Below are 26,213 nucleotides of genomic sequence, written 5' to 3'. Positions count from 1 at the left end.
ATCTGGTCATCCAGAATTACAACTCACGAACTTCTGCCCCATTTGAAGCGTGCACATCGTAGTGATATTTGTCATTAACCCATCAGTTCATGCAAGCAAGCGGGAGACGGATGACATGAGACTGAGGGCACCATCAGACCAACAACTCCTTCAATGGCCTACTACTCCATGAAGTTTGCACGTGTCTAAAATAAAAATAAAAACTTTTACTCAAAACACATTGTTTTACCCTAGTGGGTGTACATTACTTTATTTACACCTGGGATATTGTTTTTCAGAAATGGTTGGAATGTGTCTTTAATAACTGGGTGCCGTGGGCGGAGCTCCGAAGTTCATGACACAACATTGACAACGACTGCTTGATCTGGTCGCGCGGGGCAGAAGGAAATGTTCTGGGGCAGGCAGCAGATTCCAGGTATAAATCCAATTACAACGAAGACCGATATAAATCCTGTCCTGCTATTTCTCAGCAGTCATGGAAGGTAAGTCTATCCTTGAGCAGGAGTTAAGACGACGGACGACTCCCGCCATCAACCAAAAGCGGGCAAGTTAAAAACAGCAGAAACAAATGATCAAGATGAATTATACGACCGACTTCTTCAGCGACATATACAATACAGCACGGTATCAGTAAGCTGTTTGTAACACACGCAAAGGATTTGACCATCGCGTCTAACGGAGTTCTTCCGGCGGACTATTTCTGGAATTCGATCGTTATCATGGAAATGTACACTGACGTCCTACTTGTCACCGCAAATGTTGGATCATTATTCGACAATGTAAGTATTACACACATGTTTACTTGACTATATACTGTTTTAAGTCATTTTGAATGGCGATTATCCAATTTTCCAGTGGAACAGCGAGATTCCTATGTAAGCAGTTAGATCTGCTAGAGAACACTAGAACCGTACAAGACCAAATTCTACTGCCTGTAACAACATTCCATAGATTCGAATGGAGACAAATTCAAATCCCACAGGCTGTCATCTGGCATGCGATCCAATCCACTATATAAATTGAGTTATTTTTCAACATCAGGCTTCCTTGGACTATTCATTTTCATCATGAAAACCATTTTATTTATGTAGCCTAAATGGTTTATTTTCAATCGATATGTGGATCATAACTTTGAAGTCACTTCACGCGCTGTAGCTGCGCCTTGGGACACTTATTGCGGTTTCTGACGACATTGTTTTGTTATTTACTTCGATCGGCCTATACAACTGCAAGTCCTCTGCCTAGTTATCCTCATCCCGTATTTATCGAGTTTTTTTGCGGCATGATTATTGAGGTTGCGTGCATGTTCTCACATCAGATCCGCGGAGAGAACCATTAAGCAACAACGGGTCCCAGACAGTTTAAATCAAACAGGAAATTGATGGCGTGCAACAACGTCACATTTAAAGGAGAAGTTCACTATTTCTTTTATATATTTTTTTACAACTTGATGTTTGACTCACCCTGGAAGTAGTCTATGGGCTGTAGTCTATGGTTCTGTTTTTGATAGGGCAATATTTAGATTTCTGACTAAATAGTAACTATTTTTCATGGCCATAAATAATAACTGGCAATGTTGCATCATTTTAGAAAGGTCTAGTCTGGAACTCACCTTCCTGGTAAAAATTGTTTATACATTGCTGAGGTGTACTCACTTTTGAAGACACAAGCTCAAGTACATAGTACACACACTACAAATATTGTGAAATTATGAAAAATCATGATTTCTCCCCCCCCCCCCCCCCCCCCCATTCAACAAAAGTGGGGCAATAGGGCTTGAAATGACAAATGCGTTCTAAGTACAGTAATAATAAAATGATAAACAACTTACTATACGATTTCACCTTTCTTATAACTGTCAAATATGATCATAAAGTACAATATTGGCACCATTTCATATAACTGAAAACAGAGAATTTTCTCTTAAATATCCACTGAGCTGCAGACACCATTGAAATATGTGCAGGCTTGTTAACAACTGGGCAATTCGATGGTAACGGAATGAGACTCCGATTTTTCACTTAAAATGTATGCTAAACAAAAACCATTTAAAAGTTTAACAAACCATACATAGCTCAGTGCACAATAACTACTTTTAACAATTTTCACTGAACATTTTACAAAAGACATTTACTTAAAACCTCTTATGGACAGGCGTTCCGCTATTGTAGAGCCTGGCGCGAAATACGAAAAACCTTAAAAATGCTATAATTTAAATTTCTCAAACATATGACTATTTTACACCATTTGAAAGATAAGACTCTCCTTTATCTAACCACATTGTCCGATTTCAAAAAGGCTTTACAGCGAAAGCAAAACATTAGATTGTCAGGAGAGTATCCAGCCAGAAATAATCACACACTCATTTTTCAAGCTAGCATATATGTCACAAAAACCACAGCTAAATGCAGCACTAACCTTTGATGATCTTCATCAGATGACACTCCTAGGACATTGTTATACAGTACATGCATGTTTTGTTCAATCAAGTTCAGATTTATATCAAAAACCAACTTTTTACATTAGCATGTTTTGTTCAAAACTAGCATACCCACTGCAAACTTCCGGTGAATTTACTAAATTACTCACGATTAACGGTGACAAAAAAACAATTATTTTATGAATTATAGATACAGAACTCCTTTATGCAATCGTGGTGTCAGATTTTAAAATAGCTTTTCGGTGAAAGCACATTTTGCAATATTCTGAGTAGATAGCCCGGCCATCACGGCTAGCTAATTTGACACCCACCAAGTTTGGCCCTCACCAAACTCAGATTTACTATAAGAAAAATTGGATTACCTTTGCTGTTCTTCGTCAGAATGCACTCACACGACTTCTACTTCAACAACAAATGTTGTTTTGGTTCGAAATAAGCCATAGTTATAGCCAAATAGCTCTGTTTTGTTCGTGCGTTCAAGTCACTATCCGAAGGGTGACGCGCCGGCGCGTTTCGTGACAAAAAATGTCAAAATATTCCATTACCGTACTTCGAAGCATGTCAAACGCTGTTAAAATGTATTGATTTCAATGCGATTTTTCTCGTAAAACAGTGATAATGTTCCAACCAGGCGACGATGTATTCGTTCAAACACTGAAAGAAAAAAATGGAGTCGTCTCGTGCACGAGCGCCTCAGTGTCATTGTTCCCAGAAGGACCACTCACCAAAACCCCTGCTGTTTTTTGCCCAGAGACTGCAGAGCTATCATTCCACTTTCTGGCGCCTTCCTAGAGCCAATGGAAGCCTTAGAAAATGTCACGTTACAGCACAGAGGCTGTATTTTCGATAGAGATGCTATAGAAGGACAAGAAATGGTCAGACCGGGCACTTCCCGTATAGAATCTGCTCAGGTTTTGGCCTGACATATGAGTTCTGTTATACTCACAGACACCATTCAAACAGTTTTAGAAACCTTAGAGTGTTTTCTATCCAAATCTACTAATTGTATGCATATTCTAGCTTCTGGGCAGGAGTAGTAACCAGATTAAATCGGGTACGTTTTTTATCCGGCCGTGAAAATACTGCCCCCTATCCCAAACAGGTTAAAGAAATGTGCAGTTGCAAAGTTTTTCGGTAAAATCTCCCTTAGTTTGTTTAGTGACCAGATTATCGAAAACCTTAAATATCTGCTTTGAATTAAGATTCAAAGATCTCTGCAGAAAGAATAAGGTGCCAGCTATGAAATGACACCTTGAGTTTGAAAAAAATATATTTTGGTTATTGAACTACAGTAAGTGAAGTGGATTTACACCCAGTAACAGAGTTAACAGCGGTAACAGAATTTTCTTCATGGGTCCCTGATCTGTACTACACAGAAATGCATAATTATGGATATAAATGTCATTCTCTTCATGGTGATGTATCGTAAATGGGTAGAAATATGCAATATCGGAGTCTCATTCCGTTACCATCGAATTGCCCAGTTGTTAACAAGCCTGCACATATTTCAATGGTGTCAGCAATATGCATATTTGGGTATTATTCTACACACTGGCTATTATTTTAATGAGCTCTGCCACCAAACAACCAAATTTGGTTGGTTTGAATTAGACCAAATATGAACCAGTCAAAGACGTCCATGTTTCACAAGTTTGGACATCAAAGTACAGCACAGAAGAGCTCAGTATAGTACATTACAGCACAGTAGAGCTCAGCATAGTACATTACAGCACAGTAGAATAAAGTCTAGTTCAAGTCAAATGTTTGACCATTTTAATTGAAAACAATCACAGGAGGGTACTTCATTGTTACTCAGAGATGATTTGATATTGCGATTAAAGTCTGCATCGGACTTAAGAAACATCAAACATGGAGTTGATTTCAGTTGTTTTGGACATTACAACATGACATTTAGCAGATGCTTTTATCCAAAGCAACTTTTTCCCCCCATTTTCGTATGGGTGGGTTCCACTGTCTCATATTCCCCTATCCATGCTCTACCAACTGAGCTACAGAGGACTATGTAATTGGGGGGGGGAATGACTTGCTCACATGCCCCATCACTTCCATTTATTTTTAGCTAGCGGTGGCAAAGGTTAGCTGAACTTTGTAATGGATGTTTAAGGAACTGAACCATGGATTGCCTTTACTCCTGGCCCATAGACTATTTTCAGGCTGAGGAACCATCTACCATCAAGTTGTAAAATAGTGAACTTGTCCGTTTTAAGTTATTGCAGCGAAAGTGCAGTGCACAACTTTTTATCAGTCACCAAGCTCCCTCTGCTTCAACTACTGCAGAAGCCAGTGATTTGATATAATTTGTAAACCGAGGCTACAATGTTGGCAGTTAGATTTGTATGCCTATAGCATATTGTTTCAATAACTTGGGCCTAACACCTGCTATTACTGTGTAACAACATATCAAAACAATGCTGGTACCAGAGTAGGCCTACAGTGTTACTACATAAGTATTTTACACATGTATAGACTGAAATGTAGACTATGATTATGGTCAGCATGGAATTGCCCAGACTTGAGTGTCACTTGAAGTAATTATATTGCATAATAGCAACTCGCATTATGCACACTGTGCAGTAGCCTAAAGCAATTACCTCTTTTCCCTAGACAACATTTATTGTGAATTTACTTATTTCCTTTCATTCTGAGGAAGGCTGTGACAAACACTGTGAGGCTAAAATGTTTGCACAAAATTTTACTTTCTTTGAACTAATTCATATTTTCCACTAAATCTGGCCAAATATTTCAAGAGACTAGTGGTGGGAACACTAAGGTAACCTGCCTAAATGACTACCGACCCGTGGCACTTACGTCTGTAGCCATGAAATGCTTTGAAAGGCTGGTCATTGCTCACATCAACACCATTATCCCAGAAACCCTAGACCCACTCCAATTTGCATACCGCACCAACAGATCCACACATGATGCAATCTCTATTGCACTCCACACTGCCCTTTCACACCTGGACAAAAGGAACACCGATGTGAGAATTCTATTAATTGACTACAGCTCAGTGTTCAACAACATAGTGCCCTCAAAGCTAATCACTAAGCTAAGGATCCTGGGACTAAACACCTCCCTCTGCAACTGGATCCTGGACTTCCTGACGGGATGCCCCCAGGTGGTAAGGGTAGGTAACAACACATCCACACGCTGATCCTCAACACAGGGGCCCCTCAGGTGTGTGTGCTCAGTCCCCTCCTGTACTCCATGTTCACTCATGACTGCATGGTCAGGCATGACTCCAACACTATCATTAAGTTTGCTGATGACACAACAATGGTAGGCCTGATCACCGACAATGATGAGACAGCCTATAGGGAGGTGGTCAGAGATCTGGCAGTGTGGTGCCAGGATAACAACCTCTCCCTCAACGTGATCAAGACAAAGGAGATGATTGTGGACTACAGGAAAAGGAGCACTGAGCACACCCCCATTCTCATCGACGGGGCTGTAGTGGAGCAGGTTGAGAGCTTCAAGTTCCTTGGTGTCCACATCCCCAACAAACTAACATGGTCCAAGCACTCCAAGACAATCGTGAAGAGGGTACGACAAAACCTATTCCCCCTCAGGAGACTGAAAAGATTTGGCATGGGTCCTCAGATCCTCAAAATATTTTACAGCTACACCATCAAGAGCATCCTGACCTGTTGCATCACTGCCTGGTATGGCTACTGCTCGGCCTTCGGACACAGGGCACTACAGAGTGTAGTGTGTACGGCCCAGTACATCACCGGGGCCAAGCTTCCTGCCATCCAGGACCTCTATACCAGGCAGTGTCAGAGGAAGGCCCTAAAAATTGTCAGACTCCAGCCACCCTAGTCGTTGACTGTTCTCTCTGCTACCGCACGGCAAGCGGTACCGGAGCGCAAAGTCTAGGTCCAAGAGGCTTCTGAACAGCTTCTACCCTCACGCCATAAGACTCCTGAACAGCTAATCAAATGGCTACCCAGACTATTTGCATTCCCCCCTCTTTTACGCTGCTGCTACTATGCACAGTCACTTTCATAACTCTACCTACATGTACATATTACTCCAACACCAATTATTTTAGTTTTTTTTGGTATTTCCTTAAAACTGCATTGTTGGTTAGGGGCTTGTAAGTACGCATTTTACTGTAATGTCTACACCTGTTGTATTCGGCGCATGTGACATAAAATTAGATTTAATGGCCAGTGGGGGCCATGCTGAATCTGATGTTGGGTCATGATCTAGAGCTAGGCTACTATGCTGGAAGATTTTATTCACATACTCTGCTTGTAGGCACCAGGAACCCTTGTTGTCATGATTACCTGTAATATATACATTTACCTATCTGTATGATCTTACAGATAGGTAAACACTGATAGTGATAGGCTACTGGAAACACCACTGCCCCAGCCTTATTAGTCACAAGGTGTGTATTGTGATTTGAGATCATGGAGACGGTTGCCTTGATGATATGATACTTTGTGTGTGTGGAAATAATAGGAAGGAATCAATATAATATATGAGTAGAGAGTGATTCCTCATGAAACCCAGGACAACAAAAAGGCTATTTTGGGGATTTTCGCGAAATGTAATCAGTAGAATAGTCCTTTGGAGGAAGGATTGTTAACACAATTATATCTAAAAGCATAATTGCGAAGTAATTGATCAAAGTTGGCATATTTATGACATTTTGGCCTTTCACAAGCTCATTGGCTCATTTATTAGCATTGGTCAGAAAATGTTGCCAGCATGTTATGTAGTTCAACAAGTGGATTATTTTTCTCTTCACACCAGTCACTTAGTAGCCGAGGCCTACTCCTGACCAAAACCCTGTGACGTGTCTTAATCAATCAATGTGATTTTGTTTCACTGAATCTCTGTCAGTATATTTGGTTAAGTCTATGGCGGGGCAAATAAGAGGAAGTTGTGTAGCTCATCAATTTGTTTGCACATCTATCACTGATCATAAACATTTAGCATGTAATAATGTAGCCTAAATCAAGTGTAGGTCTTATTTTGCTGGGTCGCGTTTGGGCAACTCCACAAGCCTGCGGAGGTTGTGAAATATGAACACGAGACTTCAGTGCTTCAATATAGAAAATAATAGCACTCTATCAGTATCATTATGAAGATACTCTCAATGTTAGACCCTACACCTGCTCCCTAACAAAGCAGAGTGAGGGTAAGAAAGATATGAAATGTGGATCAAAAGCATGAGCATGCCTTTGGCTCTATTTTCAAAATATAACTTTTTTATATGACAGCGGTTGCCATGACGCAAGTTGTGTGGTAAAAATATAATGTGTATTTTAGTTATATTTCATTATATTCTTAACCTAGTATATAATATGAGTGTGTTGACTGTGATTAGGGTAGCCTAAGTGTGTCTTGTCTGTTTAATTAACAAAATAACTATTGATTCCATGCTGCAGCCATATAGTCTGCACAGACCAGTAACATCATTAAACTCTAAACATGCCATTCTATTCTTTTGAAAACACATTTTATTAGTCTTATAATGTTTCTTTGGACTTGCCTAAAGAAATTAATGGATTTATTTTTGATGGTGTGTATTCTCAATAGATGTATTAAAATAGACGCCCACCCACATCTGCACTCCACTAATACCATTCGTTCCCGGCATGCTCATGGGAGTTATAAAGTGTGGTAAAAATGGGCCTGTTTGTAAGGAGGTCATATAAACATTGCCCAATTTGTTTTACAAGTGAAATACCATAAATCCTATGTGAAAGCATTATCATATTACAGAAAAAGTGGTAAAGCTTCATATGACACCAATGTTTGCTTTGTAACACCAACAGATGGAACACTATGGAGTTTTAAAGGAGGCCTGGGTAAGGCCAAAATGTCATAAATATGCCATGGTCTTTCCACTTCAAAAAGCACAAGAAAGAGGATTGATAGCCACCATCTCAGATTGTTCTGAAATATTTTCTGTTATTAGAAACGGATCAAATGAGCATTCCCTCAACATTATTTTGTTGAAATATAATTTGATCTCCGAGAAATGAAGCTAATTGATTGCATCCAAATTGGCCATTTTAAATTGATAGGATTCATATAATATTCAATAATTATAGTACCTGACATAGTACCTGTAACAAACTTTTCTAACAATGAGTTAGACATGCGGAATCCAGAGGAATGGTCAAATGCCACATGGACCCCCCCATACCAATCCCACCCCAACAATGAGTATATAGTATCAGTTCTCTGTGTCTGACAAGTAGTAGGGAGCTGTGACTCAGAGTATTGTTGTATGTAATGTATTCTCAGTGAATTTGGTGATGTTTTTTTTTTATTTTTCCCCTTGTTCAGAGAAATTAGTAATTGAAGTTGTTAGCTGTATGTCCCATCCTACATCCTGATATTACCCGTTTCTGACCACTAGATTGTGCAGTTCCTGCTATTTGGTGAAAAGTTTGAAGATTTCCCCCCCTCCCAATTTTAAAAGAATAGTTCACCCAAATTACAAAATGACAATGGTTTCCTTACCCTGTAAGCAGTCTATTGACAAAGTATGACAGCAACCCATGCTTTGGTTTTGTTGGTCATTGTTTCAAATGCGAACTTTTTAGCATTTGTGGCACAAATCCAATGTAAGTCATTGGTACCTATAGTACGAGTCAAAAGTTTGGACACCTACTCATTCCAGGGTTTTTCTTTATTTTTACTATTTTCTACATTGTATAATAATAGTAAAGACATCAAAATGATGAAATAACACATGGAATCATGTAGTAACCAAAAAAGTGTTAAACAAATCAAAATATATTTTGTATTTGAGATTCTTCAAAGTAGCCACCCAGTTTTGCACACTCTTGGCATTCTCTCAACCAGCTTCATGCGGTAGTCACCTGGAATGCATTTCAATTAACAGGTGTGCCTTGTTAATTAATTTGTTGAATTTATTTCCTTCTTAATGCGTTTGAGCCAATCAGTTGTGTTGTGACAAGGTAGGGGTGGTATACAGAAGATAGCTTTAAATACCAAGTCCATATTATGGCAAGAACAGCTCAAATAAGCAAAGACAAACAAAAGTCCATCATTACTTTAAGAAATGAAGGTCAGTCAATGCGGAACATTTCAAGAACTTTGAATGTTTCTTCATGTGCAGTCGCAAAAACCATCAAGCGCTATGATGAAACGGGCTGTCATGAGGACCGCCACACGAAAGGAAAGGTTACTACAGGAAAGGTTACTACATGATTCCATGTGTGTTATTTCATAGTTTGTCTTTAATATTATTCTACAATGTAGAAAATAATAAAATTAAAAGGAAAACCCTTGATTGAGTAAGTGTGTCCAAACTTTTGACTGGTACTCTATATTAGCATTTTCACACGTCATGTTCAAATCATCCTAAAGTATAAAAAATAGATTGAGTTACACAATGTTACTTATAGATGATTTGTATATGAAACGCCAAAATGATTTGGCGTTTCCATTGACTTGAATTGGATTTGTGCCACAAATGCTCAAAAGTTAGCATTTGAAACAGTGGCCAGGGAAACAAAACCAAAGCATGGGTTGCTGTCATACCTTTTCAATAGACTGGAAACTCATTTAGGTAATTTAGTAATTTGGTTTAACTATCCCTTTAACATTGAGAGATTCTTAAAAAAAATTAACTTCTGTAGGGGGCAGTATTTTCATGTCCAGATTGAAGGCGTGCCCAAATTAAACTGCCTGCTACTCAGGCTCAGAAGGTAGGATATGCATATTATTAGTAGATTTGGATAGAAAACACTCTGAAGTTCCTAAAACTGTTTGAATGATGTCTGTGAGTATAACAGAACTCATATGGCAGGCAAAAACCTGAGAAAAATCCAACCAGGAAGTTGGAAATCTGAGGGTTGTATTTTTTTCAAGTGATTGCCTATTGCCTACACAGTGACTTAGGGTTCATTTTGCACTTCCTAAGGCTTCCGCTAGATGTCAACAGTCTTTAGAACATTGTTTCAGGCTTTTACTGTGAATATTGAGCGAACGAGAGGGCCTGGAGTCAGATGAGTGAGAGAATGACATGAGCTCAGAGGTGCGCACTCACGTGAGTGTGAGCTGTGTTCCTTTTCTTTTCTGAATACATTGGAATTGTCCGGTTGGAATATTACTGAAGATTTATGTTAAAAACATCCTATAGATTGATGCTGTATATCTTTTGACATATTTCTACGAACGTAAATATAACTTTTTTTGACTTTTCGTCGTGACATTTTTGCGCGCTTCCTGCATTTGGAGTAGTGGACTGAACGAGTGAACAAAAAGGAGGTATTTGGACATAAATTATGGACTTTATCGAACAAAACAAACATTTATTGTGGACCTGGGATTCCTGGGAGTGCATTCTGATGAAGATCATCAATGGTAAGTGAATATTTATAATATTATTTCAGAGTTTTATTGACTCCACAAAATGGCGGGTTTGTTTTCATGTCTGAACGCTGTACTCAGATTAATGCAAAGTGTGCTTTCGCTGTAAAGTTTTTGTTGAAATCTGACACAGCGGTTGCATTAAGGAGAGGTGTATCTATAATTCTTTGAATAACAGTTTAATATTTTATCAACGATTATGATGAGTATTTCTGTAAAATTGATGTGCTCATTCACCGGAAGTTTTGGGAGGCAAAACATTTCTGAACATTACACGCCAATGTAAAATGTTTTTTTAAAAAATATAAATATGAACTTTATCGAGCAAAACATACATGTATTGTGTAACATGAAGTCCTATGAGTGCCATCTGATGAAGATCATCAAAGGTTAGTGATTAATTTTAGCAGTATTTCTGGTTTTTGTGACGCCTCTCCTTGCTTGGAAAATGGCTGTGTGGTTTTTCTTGTCAAGGTGATGTGCTAACATAATCTAATGCTATGCTTTCGCCGTAAAGCCTTTTTCAAATCGGACAATGTGGTTGGATTAACGAGAATCTTATCTTTAAAATGGGATATAATCCTTCTAACCCCCCCCCCCCCACAAAAAAAAAAAGATATAGATGTACTATTGTAAAGTGGTCGTTCCACTGGATATCATAAGGTGAATGCACCAATCTGTAAGTCGCTTACGTCTTACGTCTGCTAAATGACGTAAATGTAATATATGTTTGAGAAATTTGAATTATGAGATTTTTGTTGTTTTGAATTTGCCGCCCTGCTATTTCACTGGCTGTTGAATAGTGTGTCCCGCAGGTGGGACGGTCACGTCCCACATACCCAAGAGAGGTTAATCTAGTGGTCAGAACCTGGTAATATCAGGATGTAGGATGGGACATTAACCTAACAACTTCAATTACACATTTCTCTGAACTGGAGGGTGAAAATACATTACATAGGATGAAGAAACAATACTCAGAGCTGCAGCTCCATACTTCTTGTCAGACATTGAGAACTGATACTGTATACTCATTGTTGGGTTGGGATTGGTGTGGGGGGTCTGTGGTTGACCATTTCTTTGGATTCCTCGTGTCTTACTCATTTTTAGAATTTGTTTTGGTCCAAATCAGATGTTCTTTATTTATTGAATATTAGATGAATCATCTGAATTAAAATGGCCAATTTGGATGCAATCAATTAGCTTAATTTGTCAGAGTAAATTATATTTGAACAAAATAATGTTGCAGGAATTCTAATCTTATCGTTTTCTAACTACTTAAAAAATATATTTAACCTTTTATTTAACTTGGCAAGTCAGTTCAAAACAATTTCTTACAATGACGGCCTACACCAGTCAAACCCAGACAACGCTGTGATACAGCCTGGATTCGAACCAGGGTGTCTGTAGTACTGAGATGCAGTGCCTTAGACCGCTGCGCCACTCGGGAGACCCAACTACAGAAACGATTTCATAACAATCTGAGCTGGTGGGTGTCATGACTTGCTGAAACGACCCGCCAACTTTGATAAATTATTTCGCAATTCTGCTTTTAGATGCAAATGTCAAATATATGTCACCAATCCTTCCTCAAAAGACTATTCTATGGATTGTATTATATGAAAATCTCAAATCTTGGTCTTTTTTTTCTGGGTTTTGTGAGGAATCACTCTAGCCCTACTTTAGGTGGTTGTGCTCTGATAAACTCCAGTTCGTTAGTCTTTAGTTTTGGACTGTGATTTTTGGGAAAAAGGGTCTTGGCTGTCATTGTGACTGAGGGGGAGGGGGCAACTTACACTCATGGAAATTTGGCTCAGGACCATGTTTCCGGTTGCCGTGTATGGCACTGTTGAAAACATGTTAGATCCCATTGACTGGCCTCACTTTTTAGGGCCTGTTCACATGAAGGAAAAAAGTGAGGGGTCTGGCCTGGAAATCAAGGTTTGTTAGGGCTAACGTGTACATCTAGATCAAATCAATGCACATGAAAGTCACCAGGCCATGAAATGAAAGGACATTTTGTTGTTGAGGAGAACAGTGTAAATCTCCTCTAGGTTTAGAATAATTTTTATGTAGGCTGACTTTTCTTTAGAGGGCATGATGAAGCAGAGATTGATGGTTGTACAGGACATGGATGATGGGTCAGTCTCAATTACAGGTTTTTGCTATTAAACATGCCTGGTGTTGCCTCCGTCAGCAAGCATATCCTGTTGGCACAGTATACAGTTAAGGTCATAGCAATGGAAATAATATAATTACCCTGGTCAGAAAAACAGTCAATGTTAGATGGACATAGGGTCGGAAACTTTCCGGTAAATTTCTGTAAATCTTCCATGGGAAGTTAAGTCCTAGAATTTGGTGAATTTTGCTTAAATTCATCAAAAAAGTTAGCTTATAACAGTGAACCTTTTTTTTGTGAGATACACATAAGGCAATTCTAGGTCTTGTGGCATATTTTGGTTAAACTATCCCCAATTCAATGGAATTGCAACCCTCTGCATGCACAGTGCATTCTTCCATCACATGTGCAGTGCACTCTTCCATCACATGTACAGCTGATGCACAAGATCTTACACACTAATGAGATGCTATTGAGGCCATTACTACACTGTCTTAGCCAAGGACTACATGCTTTCTGGTAAGTTTTGATTACCATACTGGGTGGGGTAAATATATTTTATGACATACATGATTTTTTGTTAACTAGTAAATAGTAACCTACAGCAAAGTGTGTTTAAATCATGTCTAACTTGTTAACAATTTCTGATGGTTAGATTTTGCTACCATGTGGGTTTTAGCTTGCTTGAGCCTGCTAACTGAGGAGTGTTAATTCACCTGTTTCCAATCATGTTTCGTTTTAAAACATTTATCTTACAAAAGGAGTTGTTTAGTATAACTGCTTAACTATTTGTCTGTACATGGAATTGTATTTGTTTTTTTTTTACTCTTTTTTTTTTTCTTCTAATCTTTACAGGAAAATGCCACGGGCGCTATCTGATGTGGGGAGACATTTCACTGCAGCTAATGTTGAGGGAAAAGCTGTGTACATTTGCAAATACTGTGCCAAATCATATAATATGTGAAGAATGCAACAAAGATGCAGAACCATCTGGCCAAGTGCATAAAGTTCCCTCAGCACTCACAACAAGCAACCTCTGACAAAATTCCTTCTACTTCTATTTGAGGTGAAAATTATGAATCAGACACCTTATCGATAGCACTTTGACTCAATGGAGGAACATAGTCAGAGAAATGCTGATGAATGTCTTGCTCGAGCTGTGTATGCAACTGGTTTACCGCTGATGCTCACAGGCAATGTGTATTTCTGAATGTTTGTCACCCAGCATACACCCCTCCAATCAGACATGCTTTATATACTCATTTGCTGTATGCAGAGTTCAGAGTTCAAGTGAAGGTCAGGCAAATCATTGAGAAAGCAGACTGTATTGCAATCATCTCTGATGGGTGGTCGAATGTTTGGGCAAGGAATAATTAACTACATCATCTCTACTGCTCAACCAGTATTCTACAAGCGCACAGACACGGGACAACAGACACACTGGTCTCTACATTGCAGATGAGCTGAAGGCAGTCAATGACCTTGGACCACAGAAAGTATTTCCACTGGTGACAGACAATGCTGAGAACATGAAGGCTGCTTGGTCTAAAGTGGAGGAGTCCTACCCTCACATCACACCCATTAGCTGTGCAGCTCATGCATTGAATCTGCTCCTCAAGGACATCATGGCACTGAAAACAATGGATACACTACAAGAGAGCCAAGGAAATGGTTAGGTATGTGAAGGGTCATGAAGTTATAGCAGCAATCTACCTCACCAAGCAAAGTGAGAAGAATAAGAGCACCACATTGAAGCTGCCCAGCAACACCCATTGGGGTGGTGTTGTCATCATGTTTGACATTCTCCTGGAGGGGAAGGAGTCTCTCCAAGAAATGGCCTTATCACAGTCTGCCGATATGGACAGCCCCATCAAGAGGATCCTTCTGGATGATGTATTTTGGGAGAGTGGTAAGCAGCCTGAAACTCCTAAAACCTATAGCAGTAGCCATTGCACGGATTGAGGGAGACAATGCCATCCTGTCTGATGTTCAGAATCTGCTTGCAGATGTAAGAGAAGAAACTGTACTGCCCTGCCCACTTCACTGTTGCTCCAAGCAGAGGAAACTGCAGTTCTGAAATACATGAAAAAGCGTGAAGACTTCTGCCTGAAGCCCATACACGACGCAGCGTACATGTTGGACCCCAAGTGTGCTGGCAAGAGCATCCTGTCTGGTGCAGAGATCAACAAGGCCTATGGTGTCATCACTATCGTGTCTTGCCACCTTGGTCTGGATGAGGGCAAGGTTCTTTGCAGTCTGGCGAGGTACACTTCCAAGCAAGGGCTTTGGGATGGAGATGCAATATGGCAGTCGTGCCAACATATCTCATCAGCCACCTGGTGGAAGGGACTTTGGATCTGAGGCTCTTTCCCCTGTTGCCTTCATCATCCTCCAAATCCCACCAACATCAGCCACCTCAGAGCGTAACTGGTCCTTGTTTGGGAACATGCACACACCAAAGCATGCAACAGGCTGACCAATACAAGGGTTGAAAAATTGGTGGCCATCTGGGCAAATTTGAGGCTTTTTGAGCCTGACAACTAGCCATCTTCAATAAGGTTGGAAAGTGACAGTGAAGATGAGGCCTCAGAGTCTGATGTTCAAGAGGTAGACATTGATGAGGTCCAGGGAGAAGACATGGAAGCCTGAGAGGAAGGCAACCAAAGCTTTAGTTTCTAGACTATTGTTTTACAGATGTATTTTGAAAATGTTTTTGGGAGATGCGATGGATCATTGGGTATCATTCAGTATTCCTTTTCATTTCTTGTTCAGTGAAATCATCCCATGTGAACAGTCAACTCATTTTAATAAAGTTAAATTCGTAACAATTTTTATTTTTTTCTATTGGAAGGGTTTCATCATTTGCAATTGTCTACTTATGAAAATGTTTATGTTTCTGTCTCCATATGATATGGTAAATATATCCAATGCAAAAAACATCTACATTTTAAATGGTATTAATATTAATTCCCATATATTCCCGTTAATTCCCATGGAAAGTTTCCACCTCCGAATATTCCCCGAAATGTGCAACCCTAGATGGACATACATTTATCTTGGTGTTCTCTACCTTTTTAAAGAGCATTGTGTCAATGAATTTGGGTTGCCATGGTGTTTGGATCAGAATAGGGAAAGTTTCACTTTCTTTAGCAAATTTTTTCTGTTACTTTGAAAGGACTTCAGATCAATATCAGAGAGGTTTACTAGAGTGCCTTGGTTCCTTTTGTTCGTCATTTCACATGATCTTTGGGTGGGTTTTCATGATTTTGTATTTTTACCTTGTTACATCTTGCTGTGTCTGTATCAAATGTTCTACCCTAAGAAACTGAAGAAAATGGAAATACAGCACTGTAATGAAATGTTCTTTCAGACACCAAACCTTCAATAAAAAGCTTTGCGATTAAAATTGCATCTCAGCATCTGTTTTAGACCTAACCATTATGTGTTTTTGGATGAGTTTCGCTGGACAAAGACAATACTGTCCCATGAAGCATGAGGACACATGCAGTTGGCCTTCTTCAGTCAGACACCTGTATTATGGATGAGCACCCCTCCTGTCAGGTCTCATAGCCTGGGTACGGTGGGCAGCAGCTGTCATTCAGCCATGCAAATGCCCTATGCAAAGCCAGTGTGGTGCTGCTACTACTCTGGCAGATTGGCCTGGATCAGGCTGGCCCTGGAAAAGACAACACCATCTGTATTCTGGTCTGGCATTGCTGGGAGAAACAAACACCCACAGTACTCTGGATACTCAGTTGCTCACAGGGTTTCCCTGGAAATGTTTAATTGAAGAACAGTCATTAACCTCTTAGATGCAATTGCAAAAGGTTGATTTCCGCCTAAATAGACATACCCAAAAATAACTGCTATTCATGTGTAATTTCATGACATGCTGATACTTGGTATATTTGGAAAGACACGATCTGGGAGATTGAGGAAATTATAAGAATATAGGAGTTACATAGTTCAGAATACACAAGATCAAGCACACACAAAATAAGTTATTTTATTTTAAAAGTAATCTTTCATTGACAAGCTATAAGTGAATTATTGATGCCCAGAGCTGGAAACACATCAGATGGCTTCCACAACATGTGAACAATATCAGAAGAAAAATGGGATTGATAGACTTAACTAGAAATGGGCAGGTGTTATAGTAAGTGGTGTCCCTAAACCTTTCCAACGTGGCAAATGTCTGTAAATTAGATAATTACAGTGCTGTTACATATTTGCAATCCCTAAATGCTATTAGTTCAGTATAAAAACAATTTCTACCATATCAACCTCTCTCAAACATTGTGGTGGTGTCGGGGGACATACAGGGGATATCCAATAGTTTTTTTCAACCTTCAAAGTGCCTGAATGTTTAACCTAGGCATATCCAATGTATTGGTCCCACATACAAATGAACTGTTAACAAAAACAATATAAAAGCAACAGAGACATAAAAAAAATATATAAACATGTTTTATCAAACACAAACTTGGTTACACACGTGTCCTTCACTAAAAAAGGTGCAAATATAGAAATAAGCTGAACTATTTACAAATGGCATTCGTGTTCGTTTTACATCCCAGGTGTAGACGATTATATTTCACTTTCAACTTAGCTTGTGCATGTGGTGATAGTCTTTGAAGCAGTCCCTCTCTGCCAGGAAACAAAAAGCAAACTGGCATTTCGGACAGAAGATCTGTCATTTCACCCCCCCCCCCCCCCCCCCCCATGTGTTTTCAGTTCTTCCTTTTCTCTTTTGGCATGTGTGTTGGATAGTGGCGCTCACCTTGAGTGGGGGGTCTTGTGATGGTTGCTATGGTCCCCCAATTCAGCCATTTCCAACACCAGCTGCTCTCGGAAGGCCAACTGGGAGAGAGGGTTTTGACCTTTTGCTTTGGCCATCTACTTGTGGAGAATGAAAGCATTTACTGTAGCAATGTCCACAAAGTCGTCAAAAAAAAGTCATACCTCTTCCTGGTCTTGTGGAGGACCTGGTAGTAGCCTATCAGAGCATCAGATAGGTCGACATCCCCCATGCTGGTATTGTAGTCCTTCATAGAAACAGGAATGGGGACATTCTTCATTTTTCACCCTCCTTGAGACATGGTTGTTATTGAATGCCTTATGCTGTGTTGAGCATGGTTACTTTCCTAGTGTCCTTCCATTTCACAAAAAGCAGCTTGTTAGTCTTGAGCCAATGTATGGTCCCCCTCTCTGCTGTCTTTGTCATGTCTTTTACCTTGGTCTTGGGGAAACCGATTCTGTTAGGACGAATGGTGCCACAAACACCGATTTTCTTTTTCAAGAGGTCTATGAAAAGTGGATGTAGAACCATCAGACGGGGTGATTGACACACAGAATTACAGTTGACAAAATTTACAAAATGACATTACTGTGAAGTAAAAACACCAAGCCTAAACTTTATCTGTACAGTGAGTGATGATGGTGCCGGAGGAGATGGTTGGTGTTTTATGGGCTCCTAACCAATTGTGCTTTTGTGTGTTTTTTTCACGTTATTTGTAACTTATTTTGTACATAATGTTTCTGCCACTGTCTCTTATGACAGAAAAGAGCTTCTGGATATCAGGATAGCGATTACTCACCTCATACTGGACGAAGATTATTTTTTTTAACGAGTCGGACGTGGAGGATTTACTTCAGACACCCGACAAGGCCCAAATCCCCGTCATTCGCATGAAGAAGAGACGGAGATATCGGGGACGTAGGTCGGGGTGCCTTGTAAGGATCTGACGGCGAGTGAGTAATCCCCCTCTACCATCAGTCCTATTAGCCAAAGTGCAGTCATTGGATAACAAAATGGATGAGCTCCGATCAAGACTATCCTACCAACGGGACATTAAAAACTGTAATATCTTATGTTTCACTGAGTCGTGGCCGAACGATGACATAGATAACATACAGCTGGCTGGGTTTTCGGTCCATTTGGCAAATCTGACCACAACTATCCTCCTGATTCCTGCTTACAAGTAAAAACAAAAGCAGGAAGTACCAGTGACTCGCTCAATAAGGAAGTGGTCAGATGACGCAGATGTTAAGCTACAGGACTGTTTTTCTAGCACAGACTAGAATATGTTCCGATATTCTTCCGATGGCATTGAGTACACCACATCAGTCACTGACTTCATCAATAAGTGCATCAATGAGGTTGTTCCCACAGTGACCATACGTACATACCCCAACCAGAAGCCATGGATTACAGGCAACATCCACACTGAGCTAAAGGGAGCGGGACGCTTATAAGAAATCCCGCTATGCCCGCCGACGAACCATCAAACAGGCAAAGCATCAATACAGGACTAAGATTGAATCGTACTACACCGGCTCCGATGCTTGTCGGATGTGGCAGGGCTTGCAAACTATTATGGACTACAAAGGGAAGCACAGCCGCGAGCTGCCCAGTCGCACAAGCCTACCAGACAAGCTAAATGCCTTCTATGCTTGCTTCGAGGCCAACAACACTGAGCATGCATGAGAGCATCAGCTGCTCTGGACGACTGTGTGATCACGCTCTCCGTAGCCGATGTGAGTAAGACCTTTAAACAAGTCAACATTCACAAGGCCGCAGGGCCAGACGGATTACCAGGACTCAAAGCGCATCACTAAACTAAGGACCCTGGAACTAAACACCTCCCTCTAACTGGATCCTGGACTTCCTGACGGGTCGCCCCCAGGTGGTAAGGGTAGGTAACGACATCTGCCCCGCTGATCCTCAACACAGAGGCCCCTCAGGGATGCGTGTTCAGTCCCCTTCTGTACTTCCTGTTCACCCATGACTGTATGGCCAAGCACGACTCCAACACCATCATTAAGTTTGCTGACGACACAACCTGATCACAGACAACGATGAGACAGCCTATAGGGGAGGTCAGAGACCTGGCAGTGTGGTGCCAGGATAACAACCTCTCCCTCAATGTGATCAAGACAAGGAGATGATTGTCGACCACAGGAAAAGGAGGAATGAGCACACCCCCATTCTCATCAACGGGGCTTTAGTGGAGCAGGAAGGGGGCTTTAGTGGAGCAGGATGAGAGCTTCAAGTTCCTTGGTGTCCACATCACCAACAAACTATCATGGTTCAAACACCAAGACAGTCGTGAAGAGGCCATGACAATACCTATTCCCCCTCAGGAGATTTGGCATAGGTCCTCAGATCCTCAAAAAGTTATACAGCTGCACCATCAAGAGCATCCAGACTGGTTGCGTCACCGCCTGGTATGGCAACTGCTCGGCCTCCGACCGCAAGACACTACAGAGGGTAGTGCGTACGGCCCAGTATATCACGGGGGCCAAGCTTCCTGCCATCCAGGACCTCTATACCAGGCCGTGTCAGAGGTTGGCCAAAAAATTGCCAAAGACTCCAGCCACCCTAGTCATAGACTGTTCTCTGCTATTTCATGGCAAGCGGTACCAGAGAACGAAGTCTAGGTTGAAAAGGCTTCTTAACATCTTCTACCCCCAAGCCATAGGACTCCTGAACAACTAATCAAATAGCTACCCAGACTATTTGCATTGTCCCCCCACCCCCATTTTTATGCTGCTGCTACAGTCTGCTTATTACCCATGCATAGTCACTTTACCTCTACCTAACAGTACACATTAGCTCAATTACCTCGCCTAACCAGTGCCCCCGCACATTGACTCTGTACCAGTACCCCCTGTATATAGCCTCGCTACTGTTATTTTATAGTTGCCCCTTAATTGTTATTTTTCTATTTTTGTTATAAATTTTTTACTTCAGTTTATTTTAGTAAATCATTTCTTAACACGTTTTTCTTAACTGTATTGTTGGTTAAGGGCTTGTAAGCATTTAAAATGTAAGGTCTACACATGTATTCAGCGCATGCAACATATACAATTTGATTTGATTTGACTCGCATAGAAGGTGTGAAGCACACACACACACATTGCAAATAGTAACACTTTGGAGACAAAGGCAGAGGTGAGAACCACAAATAAACAATGGCCATGAGAGTGTAATGGTCTCTCCAAAGTTAAAAGGATTTAACTTAGAACAGCAAACAGTGAACTAATATGAAACATGGACAATAACTACTTTGAAATTATATAACATTGAAATTACTTATTACATAGACCTATAAACTAAATCCAAAGCACAAAAATCAGACAACATATAAAAAAAATGAAATACATATAGTAAATTAGCTATTTAAAGTCATGACAAGATACTCAGCTTTCCTCATACACCCTGCTTTTGCACATAGGGGCTACTGTTCTCATACCAGACTGAATTGAATAAAACAAATCTAATAGGGTCACTAAATATGGGGACTTTACTTTAAAATGTTAAACAAAATGGAAGGACAAATAGCTAGTTTAATCTCACATTAACATTGTGTATTGCATTCGTTAAGTGTTCAACATATAATCTTACCTGTTTGGTCAATCATGGTGGGTGTCTGCATAAACCTCACTGTATTTCCCACCGAAATGTTTGACAAGCCTGTGTAGTGTTGTGTTTATCCACCTTTATGCATGTTTTATATCCTCCACTGTCAAATGCTAATATATTATTAAACATGGTCAGTGGAGAGGAAAGGTGCCTGGTCAGGTTGATTGGTACACCTGGGTTGACATAATTTCCGGGATCTCATTTAAACCATTATGTTTATGCCCTTTGTGTTGTATGTCTCAACTGTTCAGTTATTATATTTGACTGTAGGCTAAGTGGTAGAAACCATGTGTGAATTTAAAATGTTTGTTTTTAAACCAACAGGTGGGTGAGATTGAGAGTGACTGGATGCGAGAATTCTTTGGGGTGAGTTTGGATCCCTCTCAGGTGTCCACTATAGAATGGTACCTCAAGTAAAACAAATATCTCTGTGACTCTTCCTTACTGTTACTACATAGATCAGCTGTTTTACTGTTGTAATGCAAACACCTTAAGTCACTCACTCATTCTGTGAAAAATACACTTTCTACTATTTAGCCAACACATTATGCCTTGTAAAAGTCCAAAGTTGTAAAAGTAATCTTAAGAAATAATATTTACTTACCAGAATTCAGTAGCTAGCCTCACACTTACCACCATTATGGCACATGATTGTGGTAGATTAACGGCCTGCCTGATGTCTCTGTTTTTTCACAGACAGTCCAGAGTCACAAACCACGCTTCATCGCCCTGCATTTCCAGGAGGTTGGAGGGAAGGACTACATGGTCAACATGGGCCACGCAGAGAACTTCTTTTGGTAAGATATCACTGTGCCAAACTCTATGGTTCACGTTCCAAAGTATTCATAAATGCTGCCTAGTTTCATTATAGTTTTCTATTTATCTGATCAGCAGTACAACTCTCATGATTTATCTGGCAGGTGATGTGCCAGAAGGGATTTTAACTGTGAACATTTTTATAAAATCTGTGTGAAAGACTATATGATGTTATATAGACATCTACTGTCCACACCTCCCACCAGACAACTGTCCACACCTCCCACCAGACAACCAAGTCCCTAAAAAGTAATGATACTGTGATATTGTATACAGCAATATGTTCAGCCTATTCTTCTCTCCTCATCTGGTCTTCAGGAACATTGAGTCCAATGAGGAGATGAGAGACTTTGACAGGGTCTGCACCTATGTGGACAACCACTTCAAGAACGTGGACAGCTTCACTGTGAGTTCTACAGTGATCAACTGACTGAAGTTGAATTGAGAGACTCTCTATAACCACCATGCTTGGTCTAGGGTTACACCAATTTCAGTTGTTTGACATGAACATCGATATAGTAATGCAGTGGAGCTTGATGGACATGAGGCATGTTGTGTAAATCCTTACAAGAGTTACCATTGGTGTCTTTGTCTTTAGGGCTCAGACACACTAATAGCATTTGCTGGCCGAGAGTACTTAGCACCTCTGAACGTAATTTGTGAACTGAGTTTTACATGTAGAATCGTGTGAAAAATGAGGCTGTCAGACATCTACAGCGGGTTGTCCCTAAAACACAGTGCGGTGAACGATCAGTAGATAAATGCTAGATCCACATTCGGTGGAATGTGTGCCAGCCTTTAGAAGAGCTTGTATCTCCTACGACAGTCAAATTATTGTCCAGACAGCAGTGTACCTCTGTTACCACAAGGTGGGGCCCTGCTCCATACTACTGCTCTCTTTCTTTTACAAAAAGCTTGTCATTAAATATATAAGTATCTGCTTTTCTCAATAGTATAATCTGAGGACCAAGCTTCAACAACATGAAAGCAGTCAATGGTGGTGGACCCTAACCCACCGGACAGCTCAGGTTTATCATTGACTTAGGGTCTCGCAGTTCATTTGACCATTGAAACTAGGGTGACTGAACAAAAATGTAAATGCAACGTAGTGTTGGTCCCATGTTTCATGAGCTAAAATAAAAGATCCCGGGGAATTTTCCATACACACAAAAAGCTTAATTTCTCAAATTTTACATTGGATAAAAGTAAAGACTCTGAGCTAGAAAATGGTATGTCATACACTGCAGTTGAGGAACAATGGTAAAGTAATTCTGCTTTGAAAGTTGATCAACTTGTAACCCTACTTTTGAGAAAATGGCCCTTGAATGTTTTGGTACACCTACAGGAGAGCTCTTCTTTGTCTACACCCATTCCGCATCGTTCACACCCTCTTAAGCCTTAGCCCCACCCATCTCTTTAAGGATTCACATGTGAGGCCATCTGGTAAACACATACTATGTCAAATAAAATGTATGTTTATTTGTCACATGCACAGGATACAGATGGTGTTAATGGTACACTGAGATGGTTACTTGCAAAATCAAAATAAGAAAGTGTCCAGATCAAAATATTTCATACATATTTTATAATTATTAGATTATTACCCGACACACTTGTCTAAATTGATGGGTCATGTGAAGGAAATGCTATAACCTCCCCCCAGCCACATCTAGCTAAGTGGATGGGTCACTATTGTCTAGATATGTACACATGTTCATGAAATACAATAGATGGCCGTAATCACCCCTGGCTAATTTGATGGGTCATGTAATAATCCGGACGAAGTGGAGTATTTTGTTTAGACATGTAACTACATAGCTAGCTAGCTAAACAATGAACCGGCACAATCCCAACTCATACTACTACCAATACAAACATTGTCATAGGTGTAGTATGAATCTGCAGGTAGCTAAAGCTAACAAACTAGGTTCAATGTTAGCTAGCTAACGTTAGGCTATAACTAGCAATGCAAATAGATTTCTGATTTGAATAATATTACTACACAGATCATACATGTAACCTTAACTACCAAGCCAGTAAGCTAACATTCGCTAGCTAAATAACAGTACACTTTAACTTGCAATAAAAATGAATTTCTGACAAAATTAGAAACTTATATCTGAAAATGTAGCTAGACTCTTACCCATATACATGGATGAACGCTTCACGGCAGACTGGAATCATTTAACTCCGTTTTGTTTGTAGCAACATCTTGTTTGGCCAGCATTGTGTCAAGTCACTCCGATTCACACTGACCGTGACATGTGCAGAAAGCAGAGGTGGGACCAAGTCATTGTTTTACAAGTCCCAAGTAAGTCTCAAGTCTTAGCACTCAAGTCCCAAGTCAAGTCCCAAGTCAAGACAGGCAAGTCCGAGTCAAGTCTCAAGTCTTTAACTTTGAGTTTCGAGTCCTAAACAAGTCATAATGTGCTCTTTTTTTCACCTTTATTTCTCCAGGTAGGCTAGTTGAGAACAAGTTCTCATTTACAACTGCAACCTGGCCAAGATAAAGCAAAGCAGTTTGACACATACAACAACACAGAGTTACACATGGAATCAACAAACATACAGTCAATAATACAGTGTGTGCAAATGAGGTAAGATAAGGGAGGTAAGGCAATAAATAGGCCATGGTGGCGAAGTAATTACAATATACCAATAAAACACTGGAGTCATAGATGTGCAGGAGATGAATGTGCTATGCGTGCTCTTCACCAAATGTAATACCATTTCATATTTTTAACGAGTAATAGTAAGTATATTACATTTACGCAAATCATGAATGCTTTTAAAAATATCTATATATTTATTGCTTTCCAATAAACGTTATATTTCCATGGAAATACATGGGTAGCCATGAGAAAGACACCCCCCCTCCCCCAATAGTGATCGACTATCGAAGATCGCTATGGGGCGCAATCGGGCGTTGTAGGCTTGTACACAATCGCCCAACCTTGTTTTAGGAACGTCAGGCAGGATTTAGGCTACCAACTGCCTAGCCAGTTGGAGCTCAATCTTGGGTGCAATGATCATGTTCCCGCACTGACTGACTGTGTGGAGGCTCATTGATTTAACTTTACGCTAGCCTACATGATACATTAGTAAAGTAATAAAATATATAGCTGTCGGCTATATTAGCCACGATTTACCGTTCTTTGTTCAGCTTCAAATGTCGAACAAAGTTGGAAATTGTTGCGCCTCCATCTGTAATTTTCTTCCCGCATGTTTTGCAAGTTACAATCCGTTTTTTGTTGATACAGCATTGTCTTTATATCTGAAAATAATAATTTTAGGTATCATCTTTCCAAGGGCTCCATCTGAATTCACCCGCCGACGTTCCTCTGCACTGCCACGCACAACTTTTTCTCAGCTGGCACAATTTTATTGGCTGCTGTTCGATTGAAACTGTAATCCATTAAATGAAGAGTTGATGCGCTGCACACTTTTTTAATAGCATAATTTTTGATATTTGGGCTTGGGGAGGGTATCAAGTCAGGTCGAGTCATAAGGCTCAAGTCCAAGTCAAGTCACGAGTCATTGGTGTCAAAGTCGAGTCCAAGTCATCATATTTCTGACTCGAGTCTGACTCGAGTCCAGGTCATGTGACTCGAGTCCACACCTCTGGCAGAAAGTAGCCCATCACTTTTCCAACTGATCTGTCGATAGCACCTGCTAAATTCAGGGGATCAATGTTGTTGAGAAAAGTAGCAAAACTTTTGTAGTTCTCGATGGCTAATGTCACGGCTCCTCCTCTGCAGTGCAGGAGTGGTTCCCCCTGCAGGCAGAGGAGGGTCGTTAGTGATTGCAGCTGGTGTGATTGGAGCCACCTGGGCTCAGGGTATTTAACCAACTGCTCCACTAACCTCTCTCTGGTCTGGATGGTCTGTCGGGTCTGGCTGGTCTGGCTCCTCGCTGAGCTTCTGGCTCGCTGGGCTTGCTCTCTTTCTCCCTGCTCCTCCAGGTATGATCCGGTTTTGTTTGTTCCTTTGTAGCTGTATTTAGTTTCCACTCAGTCATGTTTACACATACATATT

The 26,213-nt window shown here is 40.4% G+C and overlaps 1 protein-coding gene across 1 annotated transcript in view; it reads left to right on the top strand.

Moving 5' to 3' along the window:
• The first annotated feature begins 346 nt into the window (after positions 1-346).
• Positions 347-26,213, top strand: part of LOC106579835 (inositol polyphosphate-5-phosphatase A) — a 47,347-nt gene continuing 21,480 nt past the window's right edge. The window contains exons 1-4 of the mRNA XM_014160092.3: positions 347-779; positions 21,688-21,729; positions 22,060-22,160; positions 22,498-22,585. Coding sequence (XP_014015567.1) covers positions 720-779; positions 21,688-21,729; positions 22,060-22,160; positions 22,498-22,585 — 291 coding nt within the window. The 5' untranslated portion in view covers positions 347-719. The remainder of the gene's footprint in view (positions 780-21,687; positions 21,730-22,059; positions 22,161-22,497; positions 22,586-26,213) is intronic.

This window comes from Salmo salar, chromosome 20, assembly GCF_965601325.2.
Source record: "Salmo salar chromosome 20, fSalSal1, whole genome shotgun sequence".
Classification (NCBI taxonomy): domain Eukaryota; kingdom Metazoa; phylum Chordata; class Actinopteri; order Salmoniformes; family Salmonidae; genus Salmo; species Salmo salar.
The sequence above is the reverse complement of the archived record's forward strand: the minus strand, read 5'-3'. Positions and strand labels throughout refer to the sequence as shown.